General features: G+C 51.6%; 1 protein-coding gene across 1 annotated transcript in view; it reads left to right on the top strand.

The window, feature by feature from the left end:
* Positions 1-14,743: 14,743 nt before the first annotated feature.
* The window catches only part of MYLK2 (myosin light chain kinase 2), a 12,215-nt gene continuing 3,480 nt past the window's right edge, over positions 14,744-23,478 (top strand). The window contains exons 1-8 of the mRNA XM_021689125.1: positions 14,744-14,795; positions 15,243-15,320; positions 15,375-15,717; positions 16,638-16,939; positions 18,542-18,647; positions 19,252-19,345; positions 21,616-21,725; positions 21,810-21,951. Of these exons, the coding sequence (XP_021544800.1) occupies positions 14,744-14,795; positions 15,243-15,320; positions 15,375-15,717; positions 16,638-16,939; positions 18,542-18,647; positions 19,252-19,345; positions 21,616-21,725; positions 21,810-21,951 (1,227 nt within the window). The remainder of the gene's footprint in view (positions 14,796-15,242; positions 15,321-15,374; positions 15,718-16,637; positions 16,940-18,541; positions 18,648-19,251; positions 19,346-21,615; positions 21,726-21,809; positions 21,952-23,478) is intronic.

Genomic DNA, 23,478 nt, shown 5'->3' with positions numbered 1-23,478 from the left:
GTACTTTGAGAAGAGGAACTTTTTAAAGCACAGGCTCTGTCCTTAGAGGAAAGTGCTTTATAACGTTTTTCTGTCCTTCCATATTTTGTTAACTCCCTTCCAGGAACCACTCTGGAAGGGAGTGTGTTATGCCTTCACACAGACCTGTGTCTTCTTTGCTAAATGTGCTTTCTCTCATCTGGTAAACTTCCTTATAAGACTAAAGTAAAATCTTTTTCATAAATCCTTCCTTGACCACCTGACCTCTGCAGGGAGGGATGATCACTTCCTTCTGTGTGCCTCCCAAATGTTTCTTGTATATGTCTCTAGTAGAGTAGTTATACTGCTGAATTACTTGTATTTGTTCACCAACTGGTACAGACCCAGATACCTAAAATTTTCTTAGTCCTCGAAAATAAAAATTATCTTAGTCATCTCTGTATTTTTTGTAGCTGGCACAGAATTTGCTAGATCCATGTTAAATAGTGTATTTTCTTTTAGACTTGGCATTATTTACGAACTCTACTCTTTATTAGTCCTCTACTCCTGTGCTAAAGGATATAAAAGCATCCATATTCTGCCCAGGCCAGTCCTAGGCACCACAGAAGATAGTAAACCTATTTTATATTCCTTTTGTTTATTCATTCAATGAGCATTATGAACAGGCTGCTGTAGATTCAGTGATGGATGACAAAACAAGACATGATTTGCAGATCCCTGAGCCTCTTGAAGACCCACTGACTGATGCAAGATACAGTTCCTTTATTCATTTCCTAGAAGTCTAGTATACAGGTCCATACCTACCTTATGTAATTCATTTTTTTTTTTTAAAGATTTTATTTATTTATATGACAGAGAGAGACAGCGAGAACAGGAACACAAGCAGGGGGAGTGGGAGAGGGAGAAGGAGGCTTCCCGCTGAGCAGGGAGCCGGATGCGGGGCTCTATCCCAGGACCCTGGGATCATGACCTGAGCTGAAGGCAGACGCGTAACGACTGAGCCACCCAGGCGCCCTTATGTAATTCATTTAACAACTGTTTACTTGGTGCTAAGTGTATATACCTTGGGACCACTTAGTCTCTGGGAATACAGCAATGAACAGAAAGAGAAGAACTTGCCTTCATGGAGCTTACCTTTTAGGAGGGAAGACAGACCATAAGCAAGTAACTGTCCTCTCTTCTGTCATGTGGTAAATGTTTCTCTGACTGCTGTGTGGAGAATAGACTGGAATGGGATGGAAGGCATGTAGGTGAGAGCTAATAGGAGCTTGGCTGGGGTAGCAGCAGTGGAGGTGGTGAGAAATGGCTGGGTTCTGAGTGTATCTTGAAGTTGTAACTGGCAGGAGTTGCTGACATATTGGACGTGGTGTGCGAGAAAGAGGGTTGAGATGGGTATGCAGGTATTGGTCCTGTGAGAAATCCAGTTCTACCTCAGTGCTATCTCTTGGATTCCTGGAGGGTTTTCATTATTTCTAGTTACCTCTTGCTTGGGTTTTTCTCCTATTCATCTCTTGAGCCCCTCTGTGTCTGTCCTCTGTAGCTTTACCCCCTCTCGTATCAGCAGTTTTCTGACAGTTTACTGTCATTCGTGTATTGCCATCTGGCATCAGGTGTTTTACATATGTTGCCCATTTTTTGGTTTTGGTCGTTTCAGGTAGGAGAATAAATCCAGCCCTCAAAATGAGGGTCCTGGAAAAAGTATTAGAATTATGGACCTAGTGGATCCTTCTGGATTACCCTCTCCAGACAGGCCCATTTTGGGGTGGTAATGTGTGACAGTCTTGGAGAGGTAACAGAATGGGATTACATTACTTCAGAACAAAGAGCTTAAAATTGAGATACAGACATCCATTGCCTCCTGCTTCCTAGAATTCCTCAGTTTCCCAGCAGTTGGCTGTCTCTCCTCAGCTCAGTCTGTTTAGTACTGAATTCTCTTACAGGACCTCCTCACATGACCCTCATTTCTAATATAGTCTCCCATTTCCTCCGAAGCTCAAAATTTCCAGTTTTATCTCATGGAGGAAGTCAGGTTCTTTATCCCTTCAGGGCATATTCTAGCGGGAGCTTCTCTTTCAACACTCAGAGGTTGCTCCGAAATTTTCCTAAGCAAGAACCTGTCCTACCTAAAAAGATAGGAATTTACTGAATTTTACTGAGAAATCTGTCTGTCACACTTCGCTTGGCAATTTTGCAAAGCTCTTAGCTCATGCGCACATGCAGATGGTTAGAATTCCCACAATTTCTGGGAAGGACTCTTTGTTTTCAGTGTTGTTTTGGCTTGGTCATGGTTTCCCATTGCTAATAGTCTTGTGCTCATTAACATACTTGTAAGATTACTGTTCTCTTACTGTGGTTGGTCGTTTCGTCCTTGTGTGATTGCTTTGTTGCCATCTTGACTACTATTTATTCTTTGCTGGTTCTTTTCCACAGAGTTTTGTCCCTGGAAAGTGGAGCTTGAGTGGTAGACAGGCCACAGTTGTAGCTGCTCCTGAGTTTGACGGAGATGAGACCTGTGTATAGGGCCTTGTAACATAAGATAAGATGTGACTGAGTAATGTGAGACACTGAAAGTACTGAGGGAGTTCAGAGATTCTTTTTGGAGGTGAGATTGCAGTTCTTAAAGATGTTTCTTTCCTTTTTTTTAAGTAAAAATTGCCAAAGTAATATACTTTGTCTTTTGGAAACAATTAAAATAATACAGACCATATAGAGTAAACCATTCAAGTGTCCTTATTTCCCTGCTCCCATTTCCCAGGAGTACCCTATTGATAACAGTTGCATATTCTTCCAGAATGTTTTTATGTTCACACATAGATTTCTAGAGCATTTTTCTTTTTTTGTAATAATAAGATTATAGCATTCTGCATTTGTTTTTAATTTGTTCTCTGAAATGTTATACATTCACATGGTTCAAAATTCACAAGCTACAAAGGTAAAGTTCTCCACCTTTTCTCCCAACTGTTCAGGGTCCATCCTCAGAGATTTTGTTACCAGGTGTGCTCCTTTGCAGAGATAGAGTCACCATAGATGTATTTCTATCTCCTCTCTCGTTTATTTTTATACAAATAGTATCATGCTTTACACTCTGTACCTTGCTCTTTTCATATGTGTTCTGGATTGAATGATGTTATTCAGGTGCTACCTTGGACATGTCCTGGCTTTCCCCTGACTGAAGGATGAAGCCTCTTATGAGAACCTAGTGACATGGAGGCAGACCTGTAGAGGGGTCTAGATCCTCTGCAGATATCCTAGGCTAGTGACTTAAGGTTCCAAGGACTTGAGGACAGGTCAGCGACACCTGGTCTTTTACCTCCTCCTGGCCTAGCTGAGCCTTGGGGGCTTTTTGGCTTGAGTATCTGGTTAAACCTGTGCATCCCCTTGGATAAATCTTGACATTGCTTCCTTTTCAGTTCCCTTCTGAATCTTTTCTGCTGGGACAGTTCCTCATTGCTGAGAGTAGCAGTTAAAAAAGCTGTTAGCCACGTGGCTGGCTCCTATTTCTGCACAGGCAGGCTGAGTTACAGCGTGGTGATGTGGATCCAGGTAGGAATCAGTCAACATTCTGAGTCCTGAGCTGCCATCTGCCTTGCAGCCTGCTGGGATACTCAGTTTAGACAACATATAAAGTTTCCTGGATACGGGACAAACCCAGGCCTATGGAAAGAGCAGGAAGGTTAAAGCGTGTGGTACTTTGAGTGGTGACGAAGGCGTAACCAGGGAGCTGACATGTTTGCACCAACGCCAAGAATTCCAGGACAATTTGTTATCCAGCTGAAGCCAGTGTAGTTGCTACAAAAAAGAAGCCTGGGGACAAAACATACTTTTCCCTTGTTTGCTTTGTCTTCTTGCATACCCACTCTATTTCCTAGCGCTGCAGTGAAGGATACTGACATTGAAAATGTCTCATGGTGTTTGTTATTTTCGTTCTTGCAAGAGAATAAGAGACAGGGCTCAGGTCAAAGCAGGGCTCTTATGTGCTGAGGGTATCAGCTTCCTGAAATGGTTTGGCAGATGCTGACATTTCACCCAGAGAAACCATAGTTGGAGGGTAGGGAAAAAAGGCTTAGAAAACTCTGGGTTTTATCAGGAAGTATTTCACCAGACTTAACCTTGACCTGAAGGCATCAATTACCCTCTCCCTTTCCCTTAAAATTTTGTTAACCAGAAAGGAATAAAACCTGGCCTGTCAGATGTGCTGAGACCCACATAGTTACGGGAGTAGTATCCCAGAACATCTCAGGCAAGTATGTGAATGTGCTCAGAATTGTAGCCAAGTGCTGTTGCTCAGCTTGTTTTGGCACCAAAGCTATTCCCAGGTTTTCTTTCAGGAGCAAGGGTGGGAGATGTAGTTTTCAGTGAAACTGAAGAGTCAGTGATCATAAACTGCAATATGAAAAACAGTTTGGGGCAGCATTGTTCAAGCTTGCTTGGTGGTAAGGAGAGTTGCAAAGTCTCTAGCCTGACGCTGACATGCTCTCACTCAGGAGTGCACACGTGTGCACACACACACACACACACACACACAGTCAGTGTCCTAGAGATAACCTGCTAAGTGACCAGAAGGTGACTGAATTTGCTCTATGCAAAATATTGAGTGGGTTTTATAACACTTTTTTTTTTCCAGTTTTTAAGGTAGGGTTTATTGTTAATTATATACCATTCGGACAATACCTGGTAATAGGAAGAACGAGAAAAAAATACATCACCCACCTTGATCACTGGTACTTCTTTGTATAATGTTTTTTTCTTGTATGAAACTTTAGTCTGTTTCTTTACACTGAAGGATTTTTCTCTACACTGAAGGGTTTTTCTTACCCATCCACATACTTGCCTGGGATGTTCTGGGGTGTTTCTGGGATATATATATATATATATATATGTGTGTGTGTGTGTGTGTGTGTGTGTGTGTGTGTGTGTTTCACTTAGCATAGTAGTAATTCAAATGTATTTCCATATTACTGCATACTTTATAAATGCCAATTTTAACAGCAGCATACTGTTCCATTGTTTTGAGTTTGCTTCTCCCCATTGAAAATGCTTGTTTTGCTGGCGCCTGGGTGGCTCAGTTGGTTAAGCAACTGCCTTCGGCTCAGGTCATGATCCTGGAGTCCCTGGATCGAGTCCCGCATCGGGCTCCCTGCTCGGCAGGGAGTCTGCTTCTCCCTCTGACCCTCCTCCCTCTCATGCTCTCTGTCTCTCATTCTCTCTGTCTCTCATTCTCTCTCTCGCAAATAAATTAAAAAATATATATATTAAAAAAAAAAAAGAAAAGAAAATGCTTGCTTTGCAAAGAATTTTTCTAGACTCTATTTATAGGACAGATTTGTTTGTGCCTCTAATGTATCCTGTCTCTAAACGAAATGTTTCAAGCCATTTTCAAGCTTTGTAATTAAAATTTTAAAAGAAAATCTAAACCCCTCTCAAAAGCATAGTTAATGACATTATCCTGGCATACACATTTGCAAAATGGAAAGCTCCTTTTGGCTGCTGTGATGTCAATGTTACTGGCACTCATGCCTAGAGAAAACGCTTATTGACCTTTGGCAAAGCCTTTCTGGAGACAACTCTCTCGTTATGTTATTTTAAAGTCTTGGAACTCTGCATTTTCAGACAGACTTACATAGTTAATTGTTATCTCCAAGCCTTCAGATCAGATTTGAAAAGAGAACACCCTTTGTCTTTCTTAACTCTACCTGGGGCTGTGATGTGTCTTTTGGGAAGAGTAGGGGCAGGGAATCTAATCTCACTTCTGTCACTGACACACTGCGTGACTTGTAACAAGCCACTCCTTTTCTGGACTTCAGTTTCCACACCTTTCAAATGAGGAGATTGAATTGGAAAGATCAGTAAGGCTCTTTCAACTTGAGTATTTTCAGAATTTTTTTTTTTAAGATTTTTATTTATTTTTTATTTGACAGAGAGAGAGCACAAGTAGGCAGAGCAGCAGGCAGAGGGAGAGGGAGAAGTAGGCTCTCTGCTGAGCAGGGAGCCCGATGCAGGGCTTGATCCCAGGACCCTGGGATCATGACCTGAGCCGAAGGCAGCTGCTCAACCAACTGAGCCACCTAGGCACCCCTATTTTCAGACTTTTTAACAGGCTGTTTGTTCTAACCACGCCAGGCCTTTCATATTTATATTTTTCTGTAGCCACCTGCTCGATCACTGCCAGAGGGCACTTCTAGGGAGCTCTCCTGCCCCTGGATTGCCATTTGAACTTCAATGAGGTATGTTGGAGACTAGTGTGCTGTCTTGTTGAGGACTTTCCAAGGGTTGTTCTGGAAGCGGAAATCTAGCCCAGATCACTCCAGGGTACTAATCCCTCAATAATGTCCTCTGACACACGCACATATTTTCTGATGTTTCTCTTGACCTTGGAACTGGTTAAAGACTGCACAGAATGTTCAGTGAATTCTTACTACCACAAGGAAGTCCCTCCCATCCTTGGCTTTTCCAAGATGTGAGGATATCTAGTAGTGGTTTTTCTGTTGGAAGCAGTTTAAGGACATCACAGTAAAACTGATACCTTGCCTTGTTGCTCTTCTGTTTGTCTTCACTGCAGTTTTTACAGTGTTCATGGTCAAGGGGACTTGGATTGCTTTGGGTTAATTGTCACAGGGTTCAGGAAGAACACAGTATTTAGTGGATAAAGCCCTGGATTAGGAATTGAGAGAGTGGCTTCTGGCTTTCTGACCTTGAGCATATCATTTGAATTCTCTGGGTTCAATTTCCTCATCCTAGAAGTTAGAACAATGTTTCCAGAAAGGACCTTTTCCCGCTCTTTGGAGGACAGTTTGCTCCCAGCTTTAACATGACCCAAAGGCACTCTGAGCAGCAATGGTGACTGTCACATTGGGCACTTGTTCCTGTTGGCCAGTGTGACCATGCTTGAGTCATATGCTCAGTATTAATTATCAGTGGGTATGTGTCACCAGGGGTTGCCAGAAGCCCCTCCTGTTTACCCAAAGGACAGGACAGGGCCAGCAGCTGCAAGTTAACAACCAGCAAAAGGAGCAGAGAGACCTCTTAGAGACTCCATGGGAGTTTGTGCAGGCAAGACCGGAGAGGGATTTGAGTTGAGCCTGTAAAAATCACCCTTACTGGCTGGAGGTTGATGTCTGCGCTGGAGGCTCACTGATTCTTACTGCTCATTAGCCTTTTTCTTTCCCTTGTGGTAATTTGTTACTGCAGCAGTAGGAACAAATCCAAGAAGCCACACAGCACAAGCGCTCAGAGAAGAGTGGGAAGGGGCTGCCAGGACCCATTGCCCTTCACGGCTTTGGTTTTTGTGCAGCTCCTTCTTGAAACATCTGTCATGACAACGGAGAGTTTCTGCATTTTCCTCACACACAGAACATTCCTATTACTCAGAGGCCTCAGGACAATGGGTAGGAATTACGTTGCAAGCTCAGCAACTGGGGCTGGGGGACTTTTCCTTGGGACAGCAGTCCTCTGGGGGTGGTCTGTGGACCCGCACACCAAGCTCATCAGGACTAGAAATGCGAATTCTCCAACCCCACTGCAGACCTCCTGAGTCGGACACTCTGGATGTGGGGCCCAATAATGCGTGTTTTAACAAGCCCTCCAGGGGACTGATGCATGCCCAAGTGTGAGGACCGCCATGCCAGGAAAGACCTGCTGGTCCTGAGAGACAACAGGTTTCCCAACTCAAAGGTTCTATAGGCCGGGGAGCCAGCAGCCATTCTCTCCCATGACCCTCGGTGCCCAGGCCAAACGACGGGATCTGGTGGGCAAGAACACTCTTGCCCTCTGGAGCTCCCTGGGGTGTCACCTTTGTGAGATCTGCCCATGTGACACAGGAGAGCTGCTGATTTGTTGAGTAGGTATTTATCCCCCTAGCCAACATCCATTACCAGAATAAAGGAGAGTAAGAGACTTTTCCATGGGGCCTTCCAACAAGTCATATGACAGATGAGGAAACTGAGGCTCCACACTTAAATTACTGTTCCCAAAGTCACACTGCTAGTAGGTGGCAGAGTGTGGATCCAGGTCTGTCTGCCCTCGGGTGCCCTCTGCACCACACCAGGTGCATCCCTTGAGTAGAGCCAGCTGTAAGGGATGGGCATTCTCAGGGGCTCCTGGCTCTTTTTCGAACTGAGTGATGCTTGATGAGAGACCCCCCTGGGTGAAGAAGAGATTGTTTCTGTCAACCTCCAGGGCCAGCAACTGAGGACTTGGGAGCAAGTGTCTTGTGAAGGTTGCAGTTTGGGCTGGAGCCCTCACTCAGCTCTTGACTTTGCAATGGGAACCTCCAGCGAAGCGTCCCAGAGGCTGGGAGGCAGGTCCTCTCTCTCTCCCCACTTTGCACAGCAGGCATCTTAGACCGTGCTGAATGCTTGGGTTCCTGTCAGGGAGGTGGTGGCTGCCAGTCAATAAAGTCACAAGCTTGCCAGGGTGGTCAAAGTACCAGGAGGTGCTTTGCTCCAGCCCCCTCTTCATCCCTGGTTTGGATGCCCCTGGCCATCCCAGTCAGGGCTGCTTCTTGCAGCAGTCGCTTAGAGCTTGCCATGCACCCCCTGGTTCTTATGGGAACCCAGTTTAGCAAATGGACCTCAAGTTTTATAAATAGCACAATGGCAGGCTGGGAAGCCATCCTGTGCAACAGGACAGAACATGCATCCCCTGCTTTTTGAGCCATTTCCTAGGCTCATGTGACAGGAGTAACTTCTCGTGCAAAGTTGAATTACTTTTGACTCCCAGGTCTATACTCCGTACTTGGTCTTGCTTCTACTCTTATGTGTCTGCGTTTGTCCCCCGCCCCCACTGGCCCTGCCCTCCTGAAGTGGTGCTTCCAAGTCTGTTCCTGGGACGTTTCCTGTTCTTGGAACAGCTGCACCAGCCTGGGGTACCCTCCTGCTACTTGATCTTATAGGGAGGTGTCCAGTGGCCCTGGGTAATTTTCAGATGACCTTGTTCCTCTGACGTCATTACCTGGTTATTTTTGGCTTCGCTGTTTATGCTGCAGAGTTGGGCTGAGACGGGGGACAGGGAGAAAGTGAAGGTTTCCCATCGTCCCATGGCCCCACCAAAGTGGGAGCGCTTGCTCTTCAACACTTACAGAGCACCGGCCTGATAATGCAGACTAAGTCTCCTTCACTCACAAATTCACTCTCCAGTGGGCATTTAGTGGTATGGAGTAGTGATTAAGCATGAGGGCTCTGGAGCCGAACGGCTGGGGCTTACATTCCCACACCACTGGAACACTGTCTCTGAAACCTTGGGCAAATTACTCCTCTGTGCCTCGGTTTCCTGTTGGAAATGGGAGTGATAGCAGTATCTACTCCAAAAAGTTGGAGTTAAGGGAGTCAGTATGGCACACGGTAAATACACAATAAATATTTGTGGCTATTACTATTACTAATGGCACCCCTTTTTGCACTAGGTCCTTGGGATACAAAGTTGACTTACACGGTCCCTGTCCTGAGCTGGATCTGGATCTAGATCCCCAGAGCCCCAGATACTGAGACAGTGTGCATGGTCCACATAACAAGTCAGAAGAGAACGCCTGCCATATGCCGCCATTGTACCCTAACTTGGAGGGGCATTTCAAAGAACCGAGGTGACGTTCTTGTCCTGGGGGAGCCTCAGAGTAGTGGTTCTTAACCCAGACTGCACATCAGAATCTTCTGGGGAGATTTAAAATCTACCAGCATTCTGGGCTGCCCCTCCCAAATATTCTGCTTTAATTGGCCTGAACTCAGGAAGGGCTCAGCCTTTGGGAGTTGTGAAAGCTCTCCAGACATTTCCCATGTGCATCGGGGCTGAGAAGCCCAGCCCAGGCTCTGGAGCTGCACCAGCCGGGCTCTCTCAGGAGGGCCTCAAAGTTGGCGCTCTGACTTGCGGGTTCTCAAACTTGGGTGTGCATGAGAACCACCTGAAATGCTGGTTCAAGAGAGAGTCCTGGGGCTCCCTTCTAAAAAAGGCTTCTTTGAAAACAAACTCGGGGGGCCTGGGCACTGAGAAAGCCTGCCGGAGCCATGCGTTCATCTGAGAAGCCATCCCTGACCAGCAGTCCCAATCCATGCTGTTTTTATATCTCCTATGTAGCTTGTACCACTTTCTGTCTTGAAGTATAGAAATCTGTGTGCATATTGATACGTTTCAAATTATTTATTAATCCGTTTAGAGTCACAAATGGTCATTTTGAAAAAATTGGAAGATCCAAAGAATAAAAACCACCTCTACTCTCATACCTACTAATACGTATATTTATATCCCTCCAGACATTTTCTCATTTTCCTAATAAATTTTTTTTTTTTTAAGATTTTATTTATTTGAGAGAGAGCATGAGCGAGAGAGCACAAGCAGGGGGAGCTGCAGAGGGAGAGAGAAGCAGGCTCCACGCTGAGCAGGGAGCCCGATGAGGGGCTCGATCCCAGGACCCCGGGATCATGACCTGAGCCGAGGGCAGACGCCTAATCGACTGAGCCACCCATGCGCCCCCTTAATAAATGTTTTTAACAACAAAAAGGATCCTACTTCATGAATGACTGAAATTGTACCATGTGATGATTCTATCACTATTCTTCAACATCTCTGTGTCCCCAAAGTGACCACGTTAGCCCTTGCCACAGATTAGAACTTTCAGTAAGTAATCTTAGCAATAAAACTCCATGATTTCAAGACGGATCAGTGTGTTGTTTCAGCTTCAGAGGGATCTCTGTTCAGTTTGCACACAGAGTGTCCACAGACTCTGCTTATCAGCCTCGGAAGGAAGGACAGGGTCTTACCTAGGCCTCCGTCAGAGGCCTAAGAGGTACTGCCATAGCCCCGGATTTAGGGGCCGGAGGTGGGAGAGGGCAGGAGAAAACAGCCCTGGGTGGCTCCCATGTCAGGACCACAGGAAAGTTGTGAAGGGAATTGGCTGCTCTTTGGAGTCAGAAAGGTTACTCAACTCCCTGGATTTTCCATCACAGCCGAGCAGGGAGAGGGTCAGGCCGGGAAACGTCTTTTCTGAGCAGGGCCTTTTAAAGCCTCTTGGCTGGGTCAATTTCCTTCCAGGAGCCAGGGAAACAGTACCCGGGGAAAGTTAACCCCTCCACTCCCAAGTAATTCTCCCAGGGATGGGTGAGCCTGAGAGCCCAGGCTTCTGGAACGCAGAGCCATCCAGGGCATGAGGCCTAAGGAGCCGTGAACTCTGGCTGGAGAAACCTTCCTTCTGGCCTTGTTAAATCCAACAGGCATAATTGCATCCTGCTGACCTTAATTTCCCTGGCAGGTTTAATTGGTCCTGGCATTGCCCCACTTCCTGCCCTGCCCCTGGAGAGGCAAAGAGGGTGGCTGCACAGCTGGTGCAGGGCGGGAAAGCCCCATTTTAAGGGTGGGCAGGGTCTCTGGCAGCCCCCGGCTGGGAGGGGGAGGTTTCCCCAGGCCCCTCCCCTGTGCCTCCAAGGGAGTGCCGAGAAGCCCGGGGACTCCCAGGGAGCAGCTGGCCCAGCTGAGCTTAACCCTGGGCGGGCGAGCAAGCAGCAGGCAATCCCATGGACCCGGAACCAGGCCAGCCTCTCATCCCAGCGGGAGGGACCGCGGAGGAGCTTGCCGGGACAGCTGAGCCCTCTACCTGGGGTGTCCGCTACATTATCTAGAGCCCACAGTGCTGCCAGTGCTATGCCAAGCGCTCTACATACCGTGTGCTCGCTAAGTGCTCCCAGCCACCCTGGGAGGGGCAATGGGGCAGAGCGGTTACGAGCTGAGCCTGGGCTTAGACGGTCCAAACCCAGCTCTGTGAGTTTGCCCTGCGACTCAGTTTTCCTGTCACATCCGTGAAACGGGGAGAAAAGAGCTGACATATATGCAGCACTTACTGTTCTAAATGCTTTATACACCTCCCCTATGAGGAAGGTGCTCGTCCTGTAGGTAAGGGAACAGTGACAGCGTTTGCCCAAGCCTCGGTTACTGGTCTCAGAGCTCCTTAACCACTGCTTGGTAGGTTAGTTGTCATGAAGTTGCTTACCCCGGGGCCTGACCCGCTTAGTAAGAGCTTAAGAAATGCTACTTATTTGGGAACCATAACAGTAACAAATGTAACAAATAAAGCCCCTTATGTTGTCTCAACAAGAGGTGGTGCTGGATTCCAATCCGGATAAAATCCGGATAGTTTGCCGCTATTCTGTGGCTGTGCGACCGACTCTCTCGGGGAGCCCCTTCCCCTCTCTCAGCATCAGCTTCCGTACCTTTAAAGTGGCCTAATCCTTGGCCCCGCAGTCCTTTGTGAGGAGCCAGTGAGCTGGGTAAAGCCCTTGGCAGAGTCAGGCCTGGCCCTGAGTGCACACTCAGTAAGTATGATGCCGACACCCATGGTTAATAACAAGGGGATGTCAGCAAGGGCCGTTGTACCCAAGTAATCCCACAAACCCAGTCCAGAGCCTTGCTAGTCAGTTGCTTACTCACCAAACACTGCCTGGCAAGTACACTTTGTGCTGGGGACACACATGAGCATCATAAAGCCCTTGCCCTCAAGGGGCTCCCAGAGACCATCAATGGGATCAGCCTGGAGCCGAAGGCCAAAGGAGGAGGGCCCAACATCTCACGCAAAACCAGAACATGCTGTGGGAACGAACAAATAGAGGGCGGGGGGCTCCCAAGAGCAGGCACAGAGAGGAAGCATTGCAGCCTTCAGAATCCTGTCGGACCATAAAGGGGGCACTGGGCAGGGAGAGACAGGTGAGACACAGGCTGGGAGATTTGGGGGGAAGAAAGAGGACCCTGGGCTTTGAAGAAGGATATTTCTGGCTCGACTCCCTTGTGGAGTGACTTTGGAAACATTACTCTTTTGATCCGCCGTCTTCATCTAGGAAACAGGATGGAAGCTCCCCACAGTTATTATCAAGATGAAGTTTTCAGACAACATGCATAGAGCTAACAGCAGGCCCTCAAAAAAATGGGAGCTCCCTTCCTCTAGGAGAGCCTGGGTTCATTCAGACCCTAGTTCAGTCCCTGACAACCCACGTGGCTTTGGATAAGTTACGGAACTGCTCTGTGCCTCAGTCTCCCCAGCTGTAGTAGTACCTACCTCATTGGGTTGTTCTGAAGATCACACGAGTGAATCTACATAAGAGCACTCGGAGTGAATACTAGACAGGCTTTCATTAGTATTTTTGCTCCCCAGAAGAGGGGGACTGTCACCTGCACCTGGAAGGAGAGAACCGGAGGTGAGGAGGGCCAGGAGGGGCAAGAAGTCATCAACACCGGGGAAGGAACCCCAACTTTGGTTTTTGCAGCCTCTACCACCACCAACCCCAACATTTGCTCACTTAAAAAAAAATCACTCATTTTGAATAGTATTCCATTCACATACTTCATGGTGCAAATAAAAAAAAAGTGAAAGGGTGTGGCGTGATGTCTCCCTCTCACCCTGCCCCCCAGTTTCTTGCTTGTCATCCCAAAGAAATTCTTATGTGTATAAGGTGAAAGTTTATATATTATTATATATATTACCCCCTTTTGCCCGATGATAGCATATTCTACTTGCTGTTCTGCACATGGCTTAAATTTCTTTCTTTTTTTTTTTTTCCGTTTTGGAGGTTGCTTTGCATCCTTTCCTTCCTGGCCTCCTCAATCTTGTTTACAGCTACATAATTTTCCTTTGGTCAGACCTGCTGCTTTCTCCAGTCATTTCCGCCTCCCTCTCTCTGGGGGAAGGGGTGGTGTCCTCCATGGGAGACTTAGAGTTGCGGGGGGAGGCCCTGAACCCAGATGCCCCCTGCAGAGCTGTTTCCAGTACACTCAGCCCAGCCTGTTCTCAAGGCCCCCCTCAGAGACAGGCTCTGGGCAGGCAGCCCCTGGATGATGGAAGGTTCTCCGGATCATACCTCTCCCCATCCCATCTCAGCTTGATCACCTCGGGCTTGAGTGGCCCCCAGGTCCCCACTGTAGTCAAGGATCTTTAGAAAAGACTCTCTACCAGCCCCCCTCCTTCCAAGCCGGCCAGCCTCCATCTCCCCAGGAGCCCAAGAAAAATACATTTTCAAAAGAAAATGCTTTCAGGCCCGTGGACATGTTGAGCAAGTGCCCCTGGGACAATTTCTTCCCCAAAGATGCCCCAAGCAGTTCTGGAGGCCAGGAGCAGGGATCATGGGCACAGAGCTGGGCAGTGGGGTCAGGGTGATTATCCCCGGAGCCTGCGTGGCTCTCACCAGCTTCTGGGCAACCCCAGGAGACGTGGCGTGCAGGTGGGCAGGGCTCAGCCTGAGCATAATCTTGTCCTCTGGCCCTGCCGGGGAACCCCTCTTGTGCCAGGCCCCCTGCCTGATCCCGTCCAAGCCAGCGATACCGGGCAAGGCCTGGGGAATGGCTGCTCCCTCAGGGGCCCAGTTGCCCCCTCCCTTTTCTCTTCCTGCTTGTTCCAATACTCCTCTCCCCCCAGTCCGGCTGTGAGAAGAATGCCGTGTCCTCTGAACGGGGGCCAAGAGTGACAGGTGGTGGCAGTCCGAGCTGCATGGCCTCTGGTGTAAGAGATCCTCTCCTCCGTCCCCGCCTCCCCTGCCTGTGCCCCTGCCTCCGCCTCTGCCCACCCAGCCCAATCCCTTACAACTGCCCCAGGAGAGCTCCTGCGCAGCCGCTGCAAGTCAGGCGACCATCAGGTTGCCCCTCTCTGCTCCAGGTACCTCTCTCCCCTCAGTCAGCTGGCCCTGGCTCTTCTCCGCCAGGCAAGAGGAGGAATCTGACAGCCTGACACACCTCACTCTTCTTTCTGCAGCTAGAAAGACTTGAGTTAGACAAGCAGAAGCACACGCCTCCCTGCCTCATGGCGACAGAAAACGGAGCAGTGGAGCTGGGAATCCAGAGCCCATCAACAGGTGCTAAGCTGGGGCAGGAGACAGAGGGAGGAGCCTGGGAAGGGCTGTTGGACTCCAGGGCCGGGCCCATTCCTCAGCGGGAGTTCTGGGTCCCAGGACCCAGAAATTAGAACGATCTCTGGGTAAGGTTGGGCTGGGTTGAGGGCCGACTGGAAGCCCTCCCTGGAGAGACTGGGAAAATGTGGAGCCCCCGTGCATGGCACCTAAACATTCAGGGCGAGTGATGGTGGGGGCATCAAGGTGTGTTAGAGGACCAGAAGTCTCCCACAAGGGCCTCCGAGGCCCCAGCAGCCCATCTCTAGAGCCCATGAAATGGCCCCAGATCCTCAGTGGGACAAGTATTTGCAAACCGCTGCCTAGGTGGGGACTTGGGCCCAGAGCTGGGCACTGGTCAGCCTGGCTGGGGGAGGACGGTGGATCCTGACTGGGATCTCACTTCCTTTGCAGATGAGGCACCTAAAGGTACAGCAGGTGAAGGACCTCTGGCTGCAGAGAAAGCGTCTGGTCCACCAGATCCAAAGAAAGGTCCTGGGACCCCAGATGCAAAGAAAGAACCTGGGACCCCACATCCAAAGAAAGAGCCTGATCCACGCACCCTGAAGAAAGACGACAAAGCTGACGCCCTAAAGGAAGAGGATGGTGCCCTGGCCCAACCCTCCACCGGCAGCGAGGGCCCCAAGGGAGAAGGCGACCTGGGTGGGGGCCCTGCGGAGGGTAGTGCTGGGCAGCCAGCAGCCCTGCCCCAGCAGACCGCGACAGCCGAGGCCAGCGTCAAGAAGCCCGATGCCAAGCAGGAGGCCTCGGGCAGCCAGGGCCCCGGAGAGCCCAAGGTTCACAAGAAGGCAGCGGAGGGCCAAGCAGCGGTCAGGAGGGGCTCGCCCGCCTTTCTGCACAGCCCCAGCTGCCCTGCCATTATCTCTAGGTGAGCGTCCCCTGTCGGGCAGTGGGGAGGGGTTTGAGGCTCTGTCTGCAGTCGTTGCATTTAGCTCCTCTGTCTCGGGCCTCATCGTCACCGTGTTCTGTGCTGGATCGGGCAGTTCGGATGTTTAGCATCTGTCCCGGGCATTGGCTCTCCTACCTTGTGCCCCTGCAGAAACCAGGACTTGGTGATAGTTCATAGACACCTGGAATGTCAAGACAGAGAGGTCCTTGAAGACCTCTTCACAAAGCACCTGGAGGCCAGCATCCCCCTTACTCCATGAACTTGGTTCTAGCCGAGGGCAGGACTGAGATATCAGGAGGAAAAGATAACCATTCTTCTTACTATAATATGAAATAATGACTAATTATCAGATTGATAGATCATTACTAATGCTTTCATAACCATTATACAGCACCAGTCTTACGAGGCAATCCGTTACACTGACCTGAATGCTAATCACATGAGTGATATTAGTGATATATTGCAAACCACAATACTACCACCACATCAGGCTGAATTATGTATTGGTATCAATTAATACATTGGTATCACTGATGCATTAATCAGTTGTATTGCCAGAGTTTGTGTGAATCAAGAGCTCCATAATCTCCCTAATTGTAGTCACCTAATGATTAACCAGAACAACAATCCTATTAGTAGATATTAATGATCTATCAGTGCATTGACAGTCAAGGTAATGACCACAGACATGCATGGTATTATTAACGTCCCTTGATTTCGTATAAAGTGAATTTGGATGCCTCACCCCATGCATTTGAGGCTGTGGTGGGGGCGGGGGGTGGGGTGGGGGGTGGTTGTATTGGCTCCAGATTGCAGAAGAGGCTCTGGAAGCATGGAGGCCTCCCGGAGGCAGACGCAGTGCTAAAGGTATCATCTCTACCTGTGTTCTCACGTTCTAGGCCTGAGAGTCTGCCAGCTGAGAAACCTCTGAGTGAGGCATCGGAGCTCATCTTTGAAGGGGTGCCTGTGACCCCCAGCCCTACGGATCCCGGGCCAGCCAAGGCAGCAGAAGGAGGGAAGAACATCCTGGCAGACAGCCAGAAGGAAGCAGGAGAGAAGGCTGCAGGCCAGGCTGGCCAGGCCAAGGTGCAAGGGGACACCTCGAGGGGGATCGAGTTCCAGGCTGTTCCCTCGGAGAAATCGGAGGTGGGGCAGGCCCTCTGTCTCACAGCCAGGGAGGAGGACTGCTTCCAGATTTTGGGTAGGCCAGGGGCAGGTGGGGACTGGGGACGGCAGGGGGCTCCCCAGGTATCCCCACGTCTCCCTGTTTAGAGGACTGAGCTGCTCTGAGCCACGCCTCACCCAGGCTGACCCATCTAGGTGTCACACACCTCTAAGAAGTATAAATCCCTAGTCCCTTTTGATAGATGGGAAAACGGAGTCTCAGGGAAAGGGAAATGGAGTGAGTGCCCCAAATCCACAGCTAAGACGGGATTTGAAACTGTCCAAACAGACCCACTTCAGAGCTCACTTTTGACTTTCTTCTACTTTGTCTATAATGGGGTTTTGAAAAAAAAAAATCGACAGGTTTTGGAGCAGCACCAACTCTCTGGATAGTGGAATTTGAAGTCAGCTGTAGAATGGCTCAAAGGCCAGGCTTTGGTAGTTAAAGGACATCCTGGAGGGGGTCGGGAGGGCCAAGAGGGCCATAGCAGGTTCATGAGCTGAGGAGCACAGGTGCCTGTGTATGCGAGCAGTGACCAAGGAAGCTGGGCACGTGCGATGGGGCAGGACTGTGGGGCCGCCTCAACTGATGATCAGACAAGGAGCTGGTGGTTGGGTGGTTTAGTCAGTGGGCAGCAGGAGCCACTGAGCACGAGCGAGCTTGGGGAGCAGGTGAATAGGGAAAGGGCCAGGGTGGGGGCGCGGCAGGGCTGGGGGTGGGGTGAGATGGGGTCAGAAGAGCCCAGAGTGTCCTGACACCCCCCTCCTCCAGGCTGAGGTGCCCCGGAAGCCCAGCGGGCCTGCTGGGTCAGCGGCACAGTGCCACCCAGACCGGGTGGGAAGGCCAGGCGGCTGGGCGGCAGTCAGGAGCCCTGCCTCCTCCCCCCAGCAGCAGCAGAGACTTCTGCTCCGCCCCCTCCAGAAATCACATCCTTGGGGTGACGGGACCTGAACAACCTCCAAGGGCCGTCAGATGCATCACCAGCCCGGCTTCCCTGCTGCCTCTTGCTATTTATAAAGAGGTTTCCATTCCCGATGACTCAGCCTGTGAGCCGCCAGGGCCCGCTGTTCCCCGTGGTTGCGGCTAGGTGGCAGCATCTCTCTACCAAACATCTCGGTCCTGGTCTCCTCCCCGGCCCTCCCCCTGCCCTTGGGCCATGCCCAGATTGGGCAGCCGTTCCGGAGGACGGGCCAGCTTGTGGTGTAATTAGAGGGGATGGTAGGCAGGTCCTGTCACCTACCCCATCATTCAGACGTAGTCACGCCTCTCTGGCGCTCCGCCATGATCATCCCGCCCCCCCCCCCTTTCTTTCTTTGATGGAAATGGAGATAGTTTGGGATGGAGACTTCATTCCTTATCATGTGGGAGGGTCTGAGAAGTCCAATCAGCTGTCCCCATTGTTGTGCCAGGAGACGCTGAGCCCCCTCTGACAGAGTCCCAAGGCCATTTTGTGTGTTGGTGGCAGAGCTGAAACTGGAAACTGGGCCCCCAACCCCTATCCTGGAGCCAGCTGTCCCCCAGGTATCACTTGGTGAACTTCCCTGGATGGGGCCCAGGCCAGGCAGGAGGGGGTGGTGCTGGGGCGCCTTCTCAGCAGCCCCTGGCACTGACCGTGGTGGCTCTGCTCTGCCTCCCCAGATGATTGTCCGCCACCCCCAGCCCCCTTTCCCCACCGCATCGTGGAGCTGAGGCCCGGGAACGTCAGCTGTCAATTCAGCATGAACTCCAAGGAGGCGCTGGGCGGGTGAGAGCTGGGACCCCGAGCCCCTGGCCCATGGGCAGGAGAGCATCGAGCCCCAGGGCCTCACATCTTTCCTGTGCAAGGCCCAGACACACCCCGACTGGACATGATCTACGTGGACACAATTACTTCTGCATGGTTACTTACCCCCTCATATGCAAGCTGTCACATGGGTTGATATGCCCTCGGTTCACTGCATCGCACACAGACACGCCATTGATCATTGATCCATTTCCCGTAGGAAGCGAACAGTATTTTCCTGTTTCAGTTATAGGCACCACCCTGACCCCCTCAAAGAGCTTCATAAAAATCCCTCCAGGTGCCTTCTCCTGGGATTCAGAGCCCCAGGACCCATGCTTACCACGAGGCTGTGAGTTGTCACATCAGGGGCCAGCCTGTGGATGAGTCTACCCGTCCTGTGACCATGGTTGGTGTGGTTCAGCCACTGTCCCTGCCACAGAGCTCCCAGCTTCAGGAGGGAGTCAGGCTGGCTGGGGCAAGCGTCCCAGCTCACAGAGGGGGACCGAGACAGGAGCAGAGCACAGACCCCCTACTTCAGCCCTGTGCCCCTGGAAACCCCCTCACTCCCCACCTCTTTTCTCTTCAGTGGTAAGTTTGGAGCAGTCTGTACGTGCACAGAGAAAGCCACAGGCCTCAAGTTGGCAGCCAAAGTCATCAAGAAACAGACACCCAAAGACAAGGTAGTAGGGGCTGGCTACGTGGGAAGGAGAGGGGATCCTTTGAGTGGGTACCTCTCACCTCCCTCCACCCATGTGTCTGCACCAGGAGCTTGGTGTGTGAACCTTGATGCGCTAAAGATGTCATTCAGATAGACAGATGGACAGACAGACAACCCTGCCACAGGGACCTGAAGCCCCTACCCATAAACAAGACACTTCAGTTGGTGAACTTATCCTGGGGACTTCCCCTTCTAGGCACAGGACGTTCCTGTCTTCTGTTTGGTTCAATCCAGCAAACGCTGATGAGCGTGGGCTCGGGGCCAGGCCCTGCGCTGGGCACGGGGGGTCCCTGAGTGAAATGAATATGGTTTGCGCCCTCAGGGAGCGCCAAGGTAATCAGGCCGGGTCTAGAGCTGTGCCTCCACACCTGGCCCGGGCCCGGTTCAGAGGAGGCCGAGGCAGTGTTTGTTTAAGGAACGAATGAAAGAGTGAATGAATGAATGAATGTAGGCAGAGGCTCATGTGGAGTCAGGGGGTCAGGTGTGTGAGGGGGTGATAACCACCTCACCACCTGTTGTGGTGAGGGCGGTAGCTCATAGGGTGGGGGTCAGGCGGGGGTCAGGCGGAGGTCAGGCGGGGGTCAGGTGGGGGTCAGGCGGAGGTCAGACGGGGGTCAGGCAGGGGTCAGGCGGGGGTCAGGAGGGGGCTGTGGAGGAGCCTCCAGATTCAGCTGGCTAGTCTCTCTCCAATGAAGGCTCAAAGGAGGAGCTGGTTCCGGTGGAGAGGCGGGGAAAAGAGTCTCAAGCTGAGGGGACTGTGAGAAGGAAGGACTGAGGCCAGGAGTGACAGAGACCTGTGGGGGACCCTTGGGTTGAGTCAGGGGAGCCGAGACGGGAACTTATGGGCATTTGGGGCAGAGACACAGCATGTGCGGAGGCCTGGAGCCTGGGAGGAGCATGAGGAGAAGCTCCAGAGCCCTGCAGCCCTGCTTCTCGATCATGGCTCTGTGCACGTCGGGAAGGCATGCGTTTTCCATGTGACTCCGCCTTTCTCCGGCCTTCCACTTGACTGCGGGGTCTCCAGGCCTCTGTCACGGACCTGGCTCAGCGTAGATGCTCCAGACATATGTGCTGTGGAGATTAACTGGAGTCAGCTCTTGATTAATTAATTAGTGAGTACTTTTTCTGGGCCATTCACTGTGCCGGGTGCTAGGGAAGTGGCAGTGAAGTGTCTGAGTCCCTGCCCTCCTGGGCCGACGTGCTTGGGACAGGGGCAGACAACTCAACACGACGCACACAGAAAGCATGGCGTCAGGAACTGAGCAGTTCTAGAAAGGAAAATAAAGCTAGGAAGGGTACAGGGAGTGTGGGGCCGATGGGGGCTGTTAAGATAAGGTGGTGAGATCAGGCCTCTTGAGGAAGCGGCGGGTAGAGTGAGATGTGAATGAAGGAATAGAATCACGGGAAAAATGGGAAAACTGGGGCAGTGATGTGAGGCTGGGGGCTGAGGGGACGGGCAGGGGGAGAGGCCCGACCTGTAGCTTTTGGCATTTCCCTGGTGTCAATAATCCTACCACGGCTGACTTCAAGCTACCAGTGTGACGGTTGGCATTCACCCTTTCTGAAAGTGACAAATAATGGCAGCCTAGGCCAGGAAGGCAGCGGTGGAGCTGGCAAGGAGTTATTGGATTTGAAATCTAGAGGGATTTCTCTCTAGAGGGGTGTGAGAATGAGAGGAATCTGGGACAGCTCCTGGCTTTATGTCCTGCACCCCTGGGCGACGGGGCGGGCCCTCTTGCTGACAGGCAAGCTGAGGGCAACTCAGCCGTGGGGCGGGCGCCGTGGCAAGGGATTCATTTGGACCTGAGAGATCCAGGAGGTCTCTTAGCCATCCAGGGGAATGGCAGTCAGGCCGTGGGAGCCGTTGGTGCCTGCAGTTCAAGGGCGCGCTCAGAGGTGGAGATGCATATTTGGGAATCGGTCACATCTGCATGGAATGGCATGTCCTGGGACTTGAGGAGAAAGCCCAGGGAGAGGGTGCAGTGGGGAGAGTGGTGAGCGGAGGACTGGCCCTCGGGCACCCGAGTATTCGGGCAGGAGGAACAGTGTCCTGGACGGAATGACCGGTGGCGTGGACACGGGCTCCGGGTGGGGAGAGATGGGAGGCAAGGAGGAGGCCAGGCAGTGGTCCAGGCCAGGCCTGACAGAGCCGGTCAAGGGCAGAGGTATGGAAGGGGGGAAGGCAGGGAGCGGCGACACTCAGTTGGTGCCCCTGGCTTCCCTGGTGCCCAGGAAATGGTGAAGCTTGAGATCGAGGTGATGAACCAGCTGAACCACCGCAACCTGATCCAGCTCTACGCGGCCATCGAGACCTCGCACGAGATAGTCCTGTTCATGGAGTAGTGAGTGTCGGCAGTGGGGCAGGGGGCCGGGTGGGGGTGCCAGCCGGCCCGGAAGCAAGCCTGTAGAGGGCTCTGTGCACACAGCATCGAGGGCGGCGAGCTCTTCGAGAGGATTGTGGATGAGGACTATCAGCTGACTGAGGTGGACACCATGGTGTTTGTCAGGCAGATCTGCGACGGGATCCTCTTCATGCACAAGATGCGGGTTCTGCACCTGGACCTCAAGGTACTGGGGCCGGGGCCTCCCGGGAGGGCTCGGGAGCAGAAGCTGACCCCCTGAAACCAGGGTTGCAACCAGCCAGCCCTCCCCCGTCCCATCCGTCCCAGTCTCCCTCCCTCCATCCTTCTAGCTGTAGATCCCAAAGGTTTATTGAGGCTTTCCTAGGTACCAGGAGCCAGGGATCCAACGGAGAGCAAACAAGACTTAGTCCCAGCTCTCAGGGGCTTCTAGTGTAGTAGTACTAAGCACAGAGCCTTTGTCCCGCGAGCCCCAACCAAGCTCAGCGTCTCACGCATAGAACTTGCTAGGCGTTGCTGAAGTGTCCGCCTCGGTGCCGGCCCCTCACGGGCGCTGCGTTTGTTCATGTATCCTGCAAGCATCCGTCCAGAGCCTGCTCTGTGGCAGGCAGGGTTCTAGGTGGTGGAGACCCAGCAGGGAACGAAGTAGACAAAGATGCCTGCCCTCGTGGAACTTAGGTTCTAGAAGGGGAGTCAGGAAAACACATCCGTGAGCTATAGCTTCAGTGCAGCAACATACTCGTGCTAGGCACTAGCAAAAATGTTCGTGAGAGAATATTTGTGTCTCCCCTCCGACCTTGCTCAGTGCCTTGCGTGGAGGGGTCAGGGAGAGCCAGCAGGCGTGATGCATTCAGCCGGCGTGGCCGGAACAGCCACGGGCTGCTGTAGGCGGGAACAGCAGCTGTATGGCAGGGGGGGGGGGGCACGGTTACCATAGGGATGACGAAGGACACACCCCTGTCCCCGGGACCTACAGGTCACTGGGGGAAACAGACATTCCTACAATAGATCCTTTCAAACTGTGACAAGTGTCATGAAAAGCCCACAAGAGGAACAGGGAGACAGACAAGGTGAACTTGGAGAAGCAGGCAAGGGCCAGAGCCTTAGAGCAGAAGCAGGCCCGGGGCCGGCCCACACCGGCTCCAGGCTGGTTCCGGGTCAGAGCTGTTCGGGCTGTAAGTGCCTTCCAACGGCCCCCGGGGGCAGCTGGGCAGGCAGGAAGCCAGGAGGGTAAGGAGATGGGTTTCAACGGGCCAACATGGCAGCAGGGAATCTAGGAGCCGGTTGTCATGACCAAGGGCAGAGGTGGTGGGGGGCTGGCACCACCAGCCGTGGCTGGTGGGATGGGAGGTGGCCGGACAATGGGTATGTTCCGAGGATGGAGCCAACCTGATTTGCTGATGTGGGAGGGGGTAGCAGACAGGGAAAGGAAAGTGTAGGGTGACTCCTGAGCTTCTGGTCCGAGCTGCACACAGCGTTGGAGGCCTGCTGGTGCCCCGTGAAAGCCAGTGGCTCTGGGGGCAGAGCAGGGTCCCCAGTTAAAACATAGCGCCCCGGGAAGAAGCTGTCTTGAGCCTCTTTATCCTTTTTTTTTTTTTTTTAAAGATTTTATTTATTTATTTGAGAGAGTGAATGAGAGAGAGAGCATGAGAGGGGTGAGGGTCAGAGGGAGAAGCAGACTCCCTGCTGAGCAGGGAGCCCGATGCGGGACTCGATCCCGGGACTCCAGGATCAT

Source organism: Neomonachus schauinslandi, chromosome 10 (assembly GCF_002201575.2).
Source record: "Neomonachus schauinslandi chromosome 10, ASM220157v2, whole genome shotgun sequence".
Lineage (NCBI taxonomy): Eukaryota > Metazoa > Chordata > Mammalia > Carnivora > Phocidae > Neomonachus > Neomonachus schauinslandi.
Note: the sequence above shows the minus strand (reverse complement) of the source record. Positions and strands in the feature narration are given on the sequence as shown.